The sequence below is a fragment of the Acyrthosiphon pisum genome, chromosome X (genome assembly GCF_005508785.2).
Source record: "Acyrthosiphon pisum isolate AL4f chromosome X, pea_aphid_22Mar2018_4r6ur, whole genome shotgun sequence".
Classification (NCBI taxonomy): domain Eukaryota; kingdom Metazoa; phylum Arthropoda; class Insecta; order Hemiptera; family Aphididae; genus Acyrthosiphon; species Acyrthosiphon pisum.
In genome coordinates this window covers 73,365,749-73,379,092 of record NC_042493.1, presented here as the reverse complement: position 1 = coordinate 73,379,092, position 13,344 = coordinate 73,365,749, and the positions used below count along the sequence as shown (strand labels likewise).

At 29.1% G+C, this 13,344-nt stretch overlaps 1 protein-coding gene across 6 annotated transcripts; it reads right to left on the bottom strand.

Moving 5' to 3' along the window:
• Nucleotides 1–959: 959 nt before the first annotated feature.
• On the bottom strand, nt 960–12,538 carry LOC100163411 (WD repeat-containing protein 7). 6 transcript variants are annotated; one of them, XM_029489043.1, is made up of 29 exons: nt 12,195–12,538; nt 10,571–10,775; nt 10,396–10,502; nt 10,192–10,270; nt 9,961–10,129; nt 9,703–9,896; nt 9,467–9,612; nt 9,299–9,386; nt 9,030–9,195; nt 8,893–8,975; nt 8,665–8,824; nt 8,166–8,389; nt 7,902–8,097; nt 7,655–7,824; nt 7,350–7,509; nt 6,864–7,001; nt 6,524–6,592; nt 5,303–5,395; nt 4,949–5,137; nt 4,630–4,888; nt 4,046–4,250; nt 3,723–3,893; nt 3,100–3,157; nt 2,817–3,038; nt 2,562–2,748; nt 2,280–2,397; nt 2,032–2,184; nt 1,456–1,638; nt 960–1,396 (listed from the first exon to the last, which is right to left on the bottom strand). In XM_029489043.1, the coding sequence occupies exons 2-29, from the start codon at nt 10,733–10,735 to the stop codon at nt 1,115–1,117; spliced, it is 4,434 nt and encodes a 1,477-aa protein (XP_029344903.1). In that variant the 5' UTR covers nt 10,736–10,775; nt 12,195–12,538; the 3' UTR covers nt 960–1,114. The 6 variants fall into 6 exon arrangements, with proteins under 6 accessions (XP_029344903.1, XP_001944991.2, XP_008183119.1 ...); XM_001944956.5 differs by having other exon boundaries at nt 961–1,396; nt 9,299–9,389; XM_008184897.3 differs by having other exon boundaries at nt 961–1,396; nt 3,795–3,893; nt 9,299–9,389.
• Between the last annotated feature and the right edge of the window lie 806 nt (nt 12,539–13,344).

The following is a 13,344-nucleotide window of genomic DNA, read 5'->3' as shown; positions in this document are numbered from 1 at the left end:
GTAAAGTGTCGGTTAACGCTAACCGACTAATAACAGATTTTTTTACCGGCAGAATTCGGGCGATTAAGTGTCGGTTAACTTTAACCGGACATTGTAAAAACGGCCCTAAATGAAAAATATTTTGTGGAGTAAAATCAAGAACTGTGAACAATATTTGTACTTATCTTCAAAACATTGATTGAGAAAAAAAAATACTAAACAATAAAAAATAAATAGACACATAAAAGTTGAAGTTAAGAATATTCACTAATTGGGAGCAATGCCAAGTTGTGCAGTTTGCTGTTTCAGTTATCAGTTAATTAAAAAAAAAAAATTTTTAAAAAACCAAAAGTATTACATTTTAAAATTTGTTAATAGACCATATTAATTTAATATTTATGTTAAATAATTATTTTTAAAAAATAATGGAGTAACCAATGCATAATAATAATAATAAAAAAAAAATAATATCAGTATTTTCATTGTTAGACAATCATTTAGAATATTTTACATGTAATTTTCTAAGCTTTTATAGTTCTACTTAAACTTTGTATAAACGGTAGTGGCTTATCATTCAAATTTTAAAACACATGGAACGACATTCAGTAAACATACAATAATGATTAACTTAAGTTATAATTTATAAGTTATCTACACAAACATTCTATACTATAATTAAAAAAAAATCACATATGAGATCTATAATACAACTACATAATAAGATAACTTGAATTAAATAGAACAAAAATAATAATGAATTAACACGAGGGATTGAATCTTTATATAGTTAACAGAATTGAAAATGTAAAAATCTAATTGAAACAAAATTGATGTCCTAGGGTAATATTAAAATAAAATGGATCAATAATATTATGTAAACATTTAAAGGATTATACTAAAAAAAAAAAACTTAAAACTTATAAAGACAAATTGGTTATATGATAACAATTATTAGAAATTTATAATAATATACAATTATATACTTAATTAAATCATTTACACTATGTTATTAAGCCAAAATAATAAAACTATGGGAAATGTATTGTTAGCAAAAGCCTTTCAATCTAATAAAATTGTTATATCAACCATGAAACAATCTATTTTTCTTTATTTGCATTTAAATTGTATTTACAATTTAAATGACAAATGTTGTTTCTAAACCGTCTGAAAAAAATCTAACGCTGCGGTTACTTGCCCAGTGCAACTTGATTTGCCGCAGTTGGCTAGCACGTATCGAATCTTTTTTCTGAGTGCTATATGATTTAGTGCACTTGGTTTGACTGTTGCCTAAACCAAACATACCAGTAGACGTTTGCCAGAAGGATAATTTGTTTTCTGCTGCACTGTATGACACAAGGAATTTGCCGTCTGGTGAAAATGCACATGCACAGATAGCTGCAGTGTGTGCATTAATGGTCTGTGGAAAAATATATTTTAAAATTGTAAATACGCATTGAATAAAAACTAGTATTGAACCTGGCATTTGGACGATCTTAATTCATATAGTGCAATTGTGCCATTTTTGGTGCCTACAGCTATGCGTCTTGATGTTGAACAATGGGTCACCTGGCCAAATCTGCTTATGGCTGGAGAAATCTCAGACAGAGGACGGGTTTTGAGTTGTGTTGGATCTACACAGTGCAGTATGATGTCCATTACCTGAGAAAAAAAACAACTGATAATTCAAAACATTTTATCAATTTAAAACTAGTAATTATTTTCTTTTATTATATTAATTTGTTAGGTTACTGCTTTTTATATTATTTTGTATTTCTAGACTTCGCCGGGAATTTTTTTAAAATTTATTTAATCATATTTTACTGGACAGATGGAGCTATTTTTGTATTTACCTGCCATAAAAGCAACATTTTTTTTGGCAAGTCTATTTGACAATAGGTTTCTAATTGTGTTATATAGTCTTATTACTCTTATTGGTTACTAAGTATATATTAGTGAAAAAATCGGTAAGAAAAAAGTGCTTGCATATTAATAAAAAAATAATTGTTACCCAATCCCTAAAAATTGGAAGAATTAAAATTCAATTAAATTTACCTCCACTAGTAAATCTGTCATTTCAACATGCATTTTTTCGATCAAATGTTCCACAATAGATAAAATTTCTGGTTTTGCTCTGTGCAAAACTGAATTACTTATAGCCATATTCATAGCCTGAGTATTCTGTTGCATACTGTTGTAACGAGCCACCTAATACACATTTATTATGATTAGTAACATATTTATTTTAATGCAGTTTTTTTTTTTTTTTTTGATAATATGAATAATTATTATATACATTATACCTCTCTGGCAATAGTTGTTATGAACACAGCAGGGCGAACATTTGCTATTGATATGAGTGCATGCCGAGCAGTTCGGTATGAATCAGCAGAAGGTGTCAAAGGTAACCCATAAGACATGCTAAAAGAAATTAAATAGTAAGGATAGATGTGAATACAAACACATATAAGTGCACTTTGTCACTGGTCTGGTTAAACATTTTTACTAAATTTACTCTCTAGATTATATTTTTTGAATAAGTTAATCTGTGTAGACTATTCTATATGTATAAAAAACTAAATCACCTAGGAACCAGTTTGTCATTATCACAACACAATTCTAATATCCCTAATAACACTTTGCTGACATCAAAATAAGGTTCCCATACAGCAAAACCACGGCCAATCAAATCTACTGCTGCTCTTCGTAATGCCATGTGAGCGGGCAATTTGATAGAGGATGGTGTTAAAAGCAATTGAGTTAATGCCAAACCTATTAAAATTAAAATTAACATACTATTTAATGTAGAATAATTAAAGTTTTTTGAAAAAGAATCGTACTTGTTAGTCTTGATAAATTATTATTTCCTATACCAAAACCTTCCACAATTGAACTTTTTCTTCTAATAGATGTTCCAGACTGTGAACGGCTTGATATACTAACATTATCAGACGCATTAACTTCCTGGCCAAACTCAGCTCCCATTACACCCATTAAAATTACAGCAGTTGTCTGTTTACGACGCAATTCATTTATAGATGATGGTTTTCTTAAACATAAATCTGAAAGATGAAAAAAAATTAGAAAATTACTGGCATATCATGAATTGAAATTAATTCTAACCTTCTTCTTCATCATCGTCATCATCATCTTGAATGTTTGCTGATGATTCAACATTTTCCTATAAGCCAATAAAATAAGTCTTACAATTATATAATGATAATTATACAATAAAACTCTCCCCATTCAACAAAAGCTTGTATATATAGATGCATAAATATTTCAGGTTTAAGTTAACTGTAAAGAAGCATGGATTTATATTTGTTATGAAAGCAATTGTTAGATGCAAAAGACAACACAAATGTATAGATTTTTGTCATATTATTGTGTTCTCGGTATCAATCAACTAACTTGTATTAAAAACATTATTTATCGAGTATTATTATTTTGCTGAATATAAGAAAAAAACAGTTACATATAAATACAATCTTAAAGGAATTGTTACTAAGTTAACATTACAGTAGATTAGTTATTTTGTTTTCAAAACATAACTAAATGTTTATATACATTATTGGGGCTGGCTATAGTAGTCCACTCTGTAAATATAAATTTCATAGTGTTTAAAATAATGCAATTTATACATATCTTAAATAAGTATTAAGAAAATAAATGTATAATGGTACACACAAATATTAATGATGTATGGTCTATTGTACTTGTTAGAAGCATTAATTAATGTTACTTACATTAATATTTAGATTGGTTAAATTGTTAGAGCTAACTGCGGTAGGTTTCATGTTACCGTTAGAGTTGCTTACTGGTAAATATTGAACCCAGAATTCTACTAATGTTTTACGACCTTTAGGCCCAATTCGTTCCAATTCTGCTAACAACAATTCTTGAGCTGCTGTTCTCACCTATTATTTAAACAGTTAATTTAAGTTAATTTTGCATATTTAAGATTTTTTAAGGCATAATTACATGTTACATAATTTTATAGTCCTTGATCTTTTAACAATAGTTGGTATAACATAATATTATATTATAAATTATAATTAATTATTATTACCTCCAAACAATGGTGTTGCCAACGGTGTGCTAGCATTTCAATTTGAATTCGTTTGTAACTCTTTGACCCATGATTGACAATTTTTTCAGGCAATGATTTACAATGTAATGTCTTTAGTTGGGACCATCCTTGTTTGATAAATGCAACCTGTGAAGTACTCGGTTCTCCATTTCCTTCCTCTGAACGACTTTTTACAGATTGTTGCCTATAATAACAAATAATAATTTATTTTATTTTAAAACTAGATAAACTAACATTTATTTTAGTTACTCAGTTATATATCGTTCCCGTTCATGCAAAACACACCAAGTCCAAAAACATGAATCAGCTTTTGAAATTTTTTCAAACTTTAAATGTATACCATATGTAACCAAATTTTTTTCTTTCTTTTTTTAATTGAGTTTCCCTTAAGGGAAGTAGCTGTTAATGAGTAGTTGTAAATAATATGACACTGTGAAATTTATAGCTCTTATTATTGTTAAAATACAAATTTCTAAGTCGATTTTTGGACTTAGTGTACTTTGCATGAACGGGGACGACATATACTATATTATTCAATAAATTCATCAAATATATTGTATTACCTTGAGAATGTGTTTTCAAGGAAACATGGAGCACTCATGGATAATAGTGTATTGGCTATAGCCACTATAGCAATTAAATGCTGACTAGTTACTGTAGTGCTTACTTCCCAGTGAGTTCTCGCGGTGAAAAGCCTAGTCAGTAATTCAAGCCTAACCATCTCTGGTGGTAAATCCATCAGTGGACCATTACTAGACTTAACATAATTATCTTCAAGATCAATACTACTTTGCCATGTAGGCAACAATAAGCTCATAAAACCTAAAAAAGAGTGATGTCACAATTATAATGCTTTATTTTATTTTATTATTTAAAACCTACCGCCTTTTGAAATAACTCCAAACGATACAGGAATCATTGGACGCAATAATCCGAGTTTAGTTTCACAAATTTTGTCTACTTCAAAATCTAAACCCCATGCATAAAGTAATGACATCAACAATTGGGCAATCTCCATTGTCAAATTTGCACCACATACTTTACGACACACAACTCCACTAAGATTCAAACCTGAGGGTGGACATTATAGTAATTAATAAACAAATCATGTATACCTAATAATACTATATTAAACAAAAAAATAATAAAATAAGTTTAATAGATTGTTTCAATTTAAATTAAAACTGTGTTAAATAATATTAATATAAAAATTATAGCTTAGTAATACAACATTACCTTTATCATTTGATTTGCTATCAAAACCTTCAATTACAGACTGTAGTTTTGTTAGTATAGTTTCTGAACCATCCTTTCTTTTAGGTAAAATTCCTAAATAATTATAACATTGACATCACACCACAAAATTCAATTAAATTAAAAAATTAAAAATATAACATACAATACAAAAAGCTCCAAACGAATATTATGCAGGCAAGATAAAAGCATCTAAAGCTTAAAGGACATTACACAACACTAAAAACAAATTTGCTTAGATTTAAAGTATGTCATTATCTAAGAAATATGGTGTGGGTCTCACACTATAAGACTAATTATTCAATGAGATACAGGCATTTAAAAATAGGCATGTGACATCATAAATTCAAAGTCTAAGCGGCAGCATATGTTTTACATGTGAAAGAGTTTAGATTAATACAACTATTTCAATTGTAAAAGACAATATATATATATTTTTTTGATGTAACCTAAAGTGTTTTTATGTTAATGACACTGGTATGATTATAATTTTGATATACTTTCTAGTTTTTTCAAAGTAGATAAGATAATTATAGAAAATTTAGAAATTTAAACGGCAATATGACAAGAGCCGCAAACTCAATAATTTTACTTAATTATAATTTATAATATGTATACAATAACAAGATATACTAAATTTTAAATCACACCATCGTTTTAAGCACATAAATATACTTTATATTATGAATTGAATAGATTATAAAAAAAAACATTCTGAAATTCTATTGAAAGTTATTAAAATCATAGAGTAAATCAAACTACTTTTACATGTTAAACATGGGTTGCTGCTCACTCGTCAACTATATGATGCCACACGGTTATTTATGAACTCTCATTATCTCGTAGAATAATCATTTTTTTAACTTCAAATTTTTACCAAAACGTCTATCACTATATTGACGATAATATTACACCAATAAACTTAAAATTAAAAAAAAAAAATTGGTCTTGTGATGTCCTTTAAAACAATATTATTGAAAAAAAGTACCAATATAAATTAATAAACATAATTCTAGAAATTTTTAGATTAATGAATTTAGTGCTCAACATTTTTTTAGTTTTATAGTTGCTCAGAAACAATAAAAAACTATTTCATAATAAATGTTAATTATTAAATGTTAAATATGCAATTAACATTTTTTTTAATAAAACTTGTATTCAAAGATATTTTTAAAACATACATTAGGTAGCATGCTCATTTACCATGTTTATCTTTTTCTTTCAAAATGCGTTCCATATTGTCGGCTTTGTCCTTAACTTTTCCAAAAAAGTCTTATCCAAAAGTAAGCAAGCATAAAATATTTCAGTATTATTAAAGATATAACTCTAATTTAGCAAACCCTCATGTCCAAAAATTCTAATTATACCATGATTTTTAATCGCTTAAAATATATACATATATCACAAAAATAAAAATAGCAATATTGAGAGGGTTTGTTAAACTCATTTGTTACTTTTTCATAAAAAAAAAAAAAAACAATTGTAAAACATCATAACATAATTATTAATATTGTTGAGTATGATAAGTATAATGATAGTATACCTGCAATTTTTTTATGAGCATCAGAAGATACAGACTGTGTTAGAGCAGTTATTTTTTGAAATTCTGTTGCATTTATCAGACCCTGTGCTTCCATTGTTTTTGGAGACATCAACCCATACTCTTCACTCAACAGTTGCACTAAAATAAAATAAAATAATAATATTATATTGATATGAAATGTAATTATATATAGTCACTGAACTGAAAATATGGGATGCGCTAAGGATTGACAGATTTATCCTACCATCAGACAGTGCCACATTCATAAAGTTTTCATTAAACTGTATTATTAAAAATAATACAAAATAATACTACTTTTATTGATATAATTCCAACAAAACTATATCTAATGGAATCAAAATAGCTAACTCCAGGCTTGAATAAGAGGAAACTATTCCATATTTACAGTTCAGTGCATAAAGTATATTGAATGTTGCTATAAATTGAATTGCAAAATCAATGAAAATTTTAAACTTAGTAACTGACCAACTAGAGCCTCAATATCAAAACATAATATATGACATTCTGGATCATTAGGGTTAGTTCGAAGTCCTTGTACCATTAATGGGTAAGCTCTTGTTTTACTATGATCTGTGCCATCGGAATGAGCTGAATGATGCAATTGTTGCAATTGATGGATTCCTCTCTGCAATAAAAAATTCAAAAAATGTTTGAATAAAGACAAACCAAATTGTACATATTATATTTATTATTTATCATAAAAGAATACACTTAGTGTAAATCAGCACATTCAGAATATGGGATTATATAAAATTTCTTTTTTCTTTTACCTGGGTTGCATGTTTAATAGCACTGATATTACGATGACGTAACCCTCTGAAGAAATGTACTGCAGGATTAGCCAGACCCGAATCTACTGTACTAGATATGGTTGTGTTTTCGTCACATGCATATAGAACTTGTTCCCCGCTAATTCCATGTAGCACTCTATCCAAGTGACCTAAATATTGTAATTTGTAGTATAGGTAATATTGAAAACAATATAAATAATAAAATTTAAATCAATTCAACAAATACCAGTTTCCATTTGCCAAACATAAACAGTGGCATCAGAACAACCAACAATCATAAAATCATCTAAAGGACGCCATTTAATTGTAACAACAGGAAATAAGTGTCTGGATGCTAACACCACACATTTACGTTCAGACAAACTTAACAAAGTAACGGAATGATCACTTGCAACTGCACAAATGCATTTCAATATTCTAGGCTGCAAATTGAGGGAAAAAAATTAACATTAATATTATAGGTATTGAGTTTTAATAAAAAAATACCAACATTAGCACATGTATTGGGCGGGACTAGAAGTTGTGTTATTTCTCCAGCATGAACACAAAATCTGTGCAGCAATGTTCCAGCATATAAGTCCCATAAACATATAGCAAAGTCTACCCCTCCAGATAATAAATGAGACTTGTCATATCTTGGATGCAAATGATGTGGATAGAGCAAACAATTGACTCGTCCATTATGGCCCAGTAAAATTTGATGCGGTGGCCAATCTAAAAAAAAAAGCAATTAGTTAAGTTGGTAAATTATAATTGATAAGCATTCTTAATTATTGATATTTGCTCTTCTATAAAAGAGCTAATTTATGTATAAGAGAAACTTTAAAATAATAAGTAACAATAATTGTATATAAACCTAAAAGTTAGTATTTTAATTTTAAACTATACCTCATACAATATTACAATGTTCAATTTTATTCTAATACCTACTGTCCTAAATAAATATTTTTGTATAAACTTCAGTCAAGTAAAAATAATTTATTTAAAACCTTTGTAGTGTTGATGATTTCCATGTAATAGTTGTAACATTACTGTTTGAGTAGCTGGAATGATAACGATGGAACCATCTTGACGACCAATGACTAGACGACTTTGACCTGCCAAGTATATACTAGCAGTCAACTTTATATGTGGTACATTTTCACAGTCCTAAAATATATTAAATAATATAATTATGTATTATATTGATCTTGATAGTTAATAACAATGATATTTACCAATTGGTTGAGAATTCCAACTGGATTGGGTTTCATAGATTCCCATGCCTTAGATAAACTTGTACTCACAAATGGAGAAAGACCTGTATAACATTAAATTTATATACTTGGAAAATATTAACTAAATTCAAACTAACCAATTAATTTTTTTTGAGAATCATTTTCTTTTATAACTGATAGCTGAGCTGGAGAAAGTTCAGGAATTTTCCATATATTAACAGCTCCTTCTGAATCGCCTCTTATCAATATTTTTCCATGTTGAAAAGATTCATAAAACCGAATAGCTGGAGAACAGTATAAGTGCTAAAACATAAAATAATACATAATTTTGTAAATTCTTCTTTTTATTTATATATAAAAAAACAGTAATCTCAAATAGTCTAAATTTAAATTTAAAAAGTATTACCGTGCTTGAAGTTACAGATAGTAAACTGTATAGATAGGGAATATCACCATCCTCAGCTTGCTTATGGAAGTTTTTATTTTCAACAATACTACTATATTATAAAAATAAATTACAGTAAATTCAGTAAAATTGCATATTTTTTAAAACTTATGGGAGTTAGATAATTACTTTGCTGGTAGTTTATATAGATAACCTTTTCCATCATCTGTCCAAATAAGTACGCGATCAGGAGCTAAAAATTCTCCACCCAACCAACGTTCTCCTCGAGGTGCATAGACTGTACATAAAGCTGAGAAATCACCAGCATCATATATCTGTAAGTAAATACAAATAGGTTTATAATTATTTGTATAGTTTGATATTGAATTATGAATTTTACAATAAATACTGAGTATTATATTAACCTGCCAACACTTTGAACAGACAATTAATACAGTTCTTTGGTGTTGAGAACAGCAAGCCATAGTCAAAGCATTTAGACATCTGATTTGTTTACTTTCATTTTCGTATACTGAAACATCTGTAGGTCCATAGTCTCTTGGCTCTAAAGTCCAAACTTTTACTGTTCCAGTTGTAGTCAATCCCAAAACAACATCATCTAAAAATATTAATAATTAAATACTAAAAATTCTTTGAGAAACTGCAAATACTTTTACAATTACCTTTACATGTGTGAGGTTTCAATACATATAAGGCACTTATCCAGTCAGGATTGACACGTGATGATAAAGAGAAAATAATTTCTAATGTAAATGGATTCATTATAATGACCTCAGCATAATATCCATTGCAGAATAAACGTACATCTTCGGTCCCAACCATACGGTATGCCTATGAAAATATTTAATAATATTTAATGAAAAATTAATAACATTTCAAAAATTTTTGTTAACCTGAATGTTTGTATGAATATAAATTGATTTTGTAACTTCTCTACATTTTCCGTCAACTATATCCCAAGTACTCATTTCACTAAAATTAGTAAAATTTAAATTAGTTATACTTTACAAATAATAAATAATTTATAATTACAATTCTAAATAAAAATATTTTCCCTAATTTTACAATAGAAATGAATACTAATTCTTATTTCTTACCCATTTTCAGATGAACTAACAAAGAATGCATTATCAGCAATAATACTGGCGTGTGCAAGACAAAGAACTGGAGCTGTATGACCAACTAATAAACATCTTGGAGTCATCTGTTAATAAAAATATAATATTGTTTATACCTAGTATTATTTTAGCGAGTAAACTTGTTTATAAATACCTTTAAAGTTTCTGGAGATACTGCCCAAAGACATATCTGCCCATCATAACATCCAGTTACTAGTGTTCGCTGATCCGGAGATAAATAAACACATGAAATGCAATGTGTTAAAGGTGTTTTACCCCATAAAACTATTGGAACTACTAAGCTAGTTCCTCCGGCCATTTTTATTAAATAATGTTTCCTTATTGCATTAGATATCTATCTACAATCAAATAAAATAAATACAAATAATTAATAAATAAATAATAAATAACAACTTTATACAAAAATACAAACCATAGTAGATACCTTTTCATAAAGTATAATGTTTTTAAATAAATGCCAATATTTTAATAGGTACATCTAGGTGCATATTTAATTAAATTTTGTCAAAATTCTATAATATTTCATATATTATAATATATTTCAAATATGTTTGTTAAATAATATCTATTATAGAATAAAATACGATGTCATTAAGAATCTACACTTTCAATAATGAACACATTTTTAGATTTGAAAAATTTGATTGTGGTTTAGAAGTTTATTTTAATTTTTTATTACAATAAGAACAAAAGTTACACCAATAAAACACAACACAAATAATAATATAGGTATCTAGTTTGTTGCCATCATTTAAGTTGTAATTAACAATCATATTATTAATTAGTGATTAGGTACTAATTACTTATGTAGCTACCTACTTAAATAATTTGTTACTTTTCTGTTGTTGCGATTACCAACCAATAGAACAAACAGACCAGGATGCGTTACTTGCTCACTGCGTTTGTTCGGACAATTTAAATCGAAAACATTCCTCGATTTGTTATGATGTAAAACCATCTTGAGTAGCTCTCATAATAACCTAAATTAACCTAACCTTACCTCGAGAACTGCCCAAGCTGATTTTAAATATCAATTCGAGCTATGGTGGGATGTTTTCAATTTAAATTTTCCAAGCAAATGCATCGAACAAATGACCACGTCGCGCACAGGTCTATATGTGCTTTTAAACATTTTTTTTTTACTCGAAGACCTACCCAAGGTGCCAGGTTTTGACCGTGGTGTTACATATAAAATCAAGGGATGTTTTTGTTTTAAATTGTCCAAGTGAGTGACCCCGACTGGTCTAAAGGTACTACGGTTGGTAGTCGCGATATCCAAAAAGTACCAATAATTTTGTATAAGCCGTATTAGGTAATTGTTTAAAATATTTATTTCTTTTACCATCACCACCACAGATGAGGGGGTAGGTATGTGAATTAACTATGCCCATATTAGCGATTCAATCGAGCAGTTGTGTCGTAGTTGTGAACGAATATTGAGTTACACTGACTTGAGCGAGAGTATAAGACTAAGTATGTAGAGGCGTAGAGCTCATACAAATGATTTCGACCGACCGACCGTGTGAACGTCCGTTCAATGGTTTTAAAGCGATTGTAGTCGCAGCCGAATGGCACCTCCGCAGAGCGACAGGGAATATCAGAGGGGACGGGCCAATGCCCGACCCATCGATATTTCCGCCGAAACAATAAGTCCATTAATCGTTTTCGATCGGATAGATTCGGGACCGGGACCAAGTATTCCGACAACAACAATAACCATAATAGTAATAATAATAGTAATAGTTCAGACGGTTTACCTGCCCAAAAACGATTTCTGTGGTGTCGCTCTAATCGCCGTTGTTCGGGCGCCACATCTCGAGATGGAAACCAATTAAAACGGACGCGACAAATTACTGTGGCAAGACGACGACGACGACGGAGGCGGTGGCGGCGGCGGCGGTTCGATTAATTACGAAGGCACGTAATATATCGATATTGTACGCAAACGGACGGACGCTTAAAGTGTAAAACGGTGGCACGACGGTGATTATTGATAATAATAACAATAACAGTGACGATTATTAACGCTAAATCATAGCGAATAAATTAATATTAATACGTCCAGCACACGATAATAATGATAATAATAACAATGATATTAATATTATAAGTAGGCTACTTCACGAGATTAAAGAAGAAAAGAAAAAAACCTAAATGATAACGAACGTGATGATCGATAACGGTAGCGCCCCGATCGTCGCCAACGCCATATTATTATTGTTGTGATAACACGGAGGACCCAAATGTTCCGCTGCAGGCAGAACGTTTCGCCGGTGACCCGCCAACCGAGACGTTTGTATTATAAAAACCGTGTTATTACACCAATATAATATTATATAATCTATTATTATTACACTTTCGTCTTTGAAACGGAAATATTCCCATGTGATTTTGAAGTTTTGGTGTCCCTCAATTCAGAAAAAAATAAACTATAAGTAATTGATAATAATTGCCTATGTGCTAAAAAAGTACTATTCGCCTATCACAATCCTATAATTAATAAAAAATAATAATATATGAAACATTGGGCCAATGTGTTACGGTTACTATTACTAATATTATTATAAACCATTTATAAAATACCTACCTACCTTAAATGTATAATATCAAAGTATTATTAATGTGATAAAACTATCATTAAAAAATCTCCTACATCGGGCTATGTATAGCCGTATAGGTACCTATATACGCTTGGAAGAAACTAACTAATAAAACCTAAAATGTGGCACAACATTGACAATTTATAAAATAGGTAGGTATTTCAACTGATATTGAATTTGAATTATAACTCCAACTTTTTTCAAAATAATATTTGATATAGGTAGCTTTATATTTTTAAAATAATAAGTTCCCGCAGATCATTGGCAATGTTTTTAAAAGTTTTTTGTATGTCCTGAAAAATCGTGA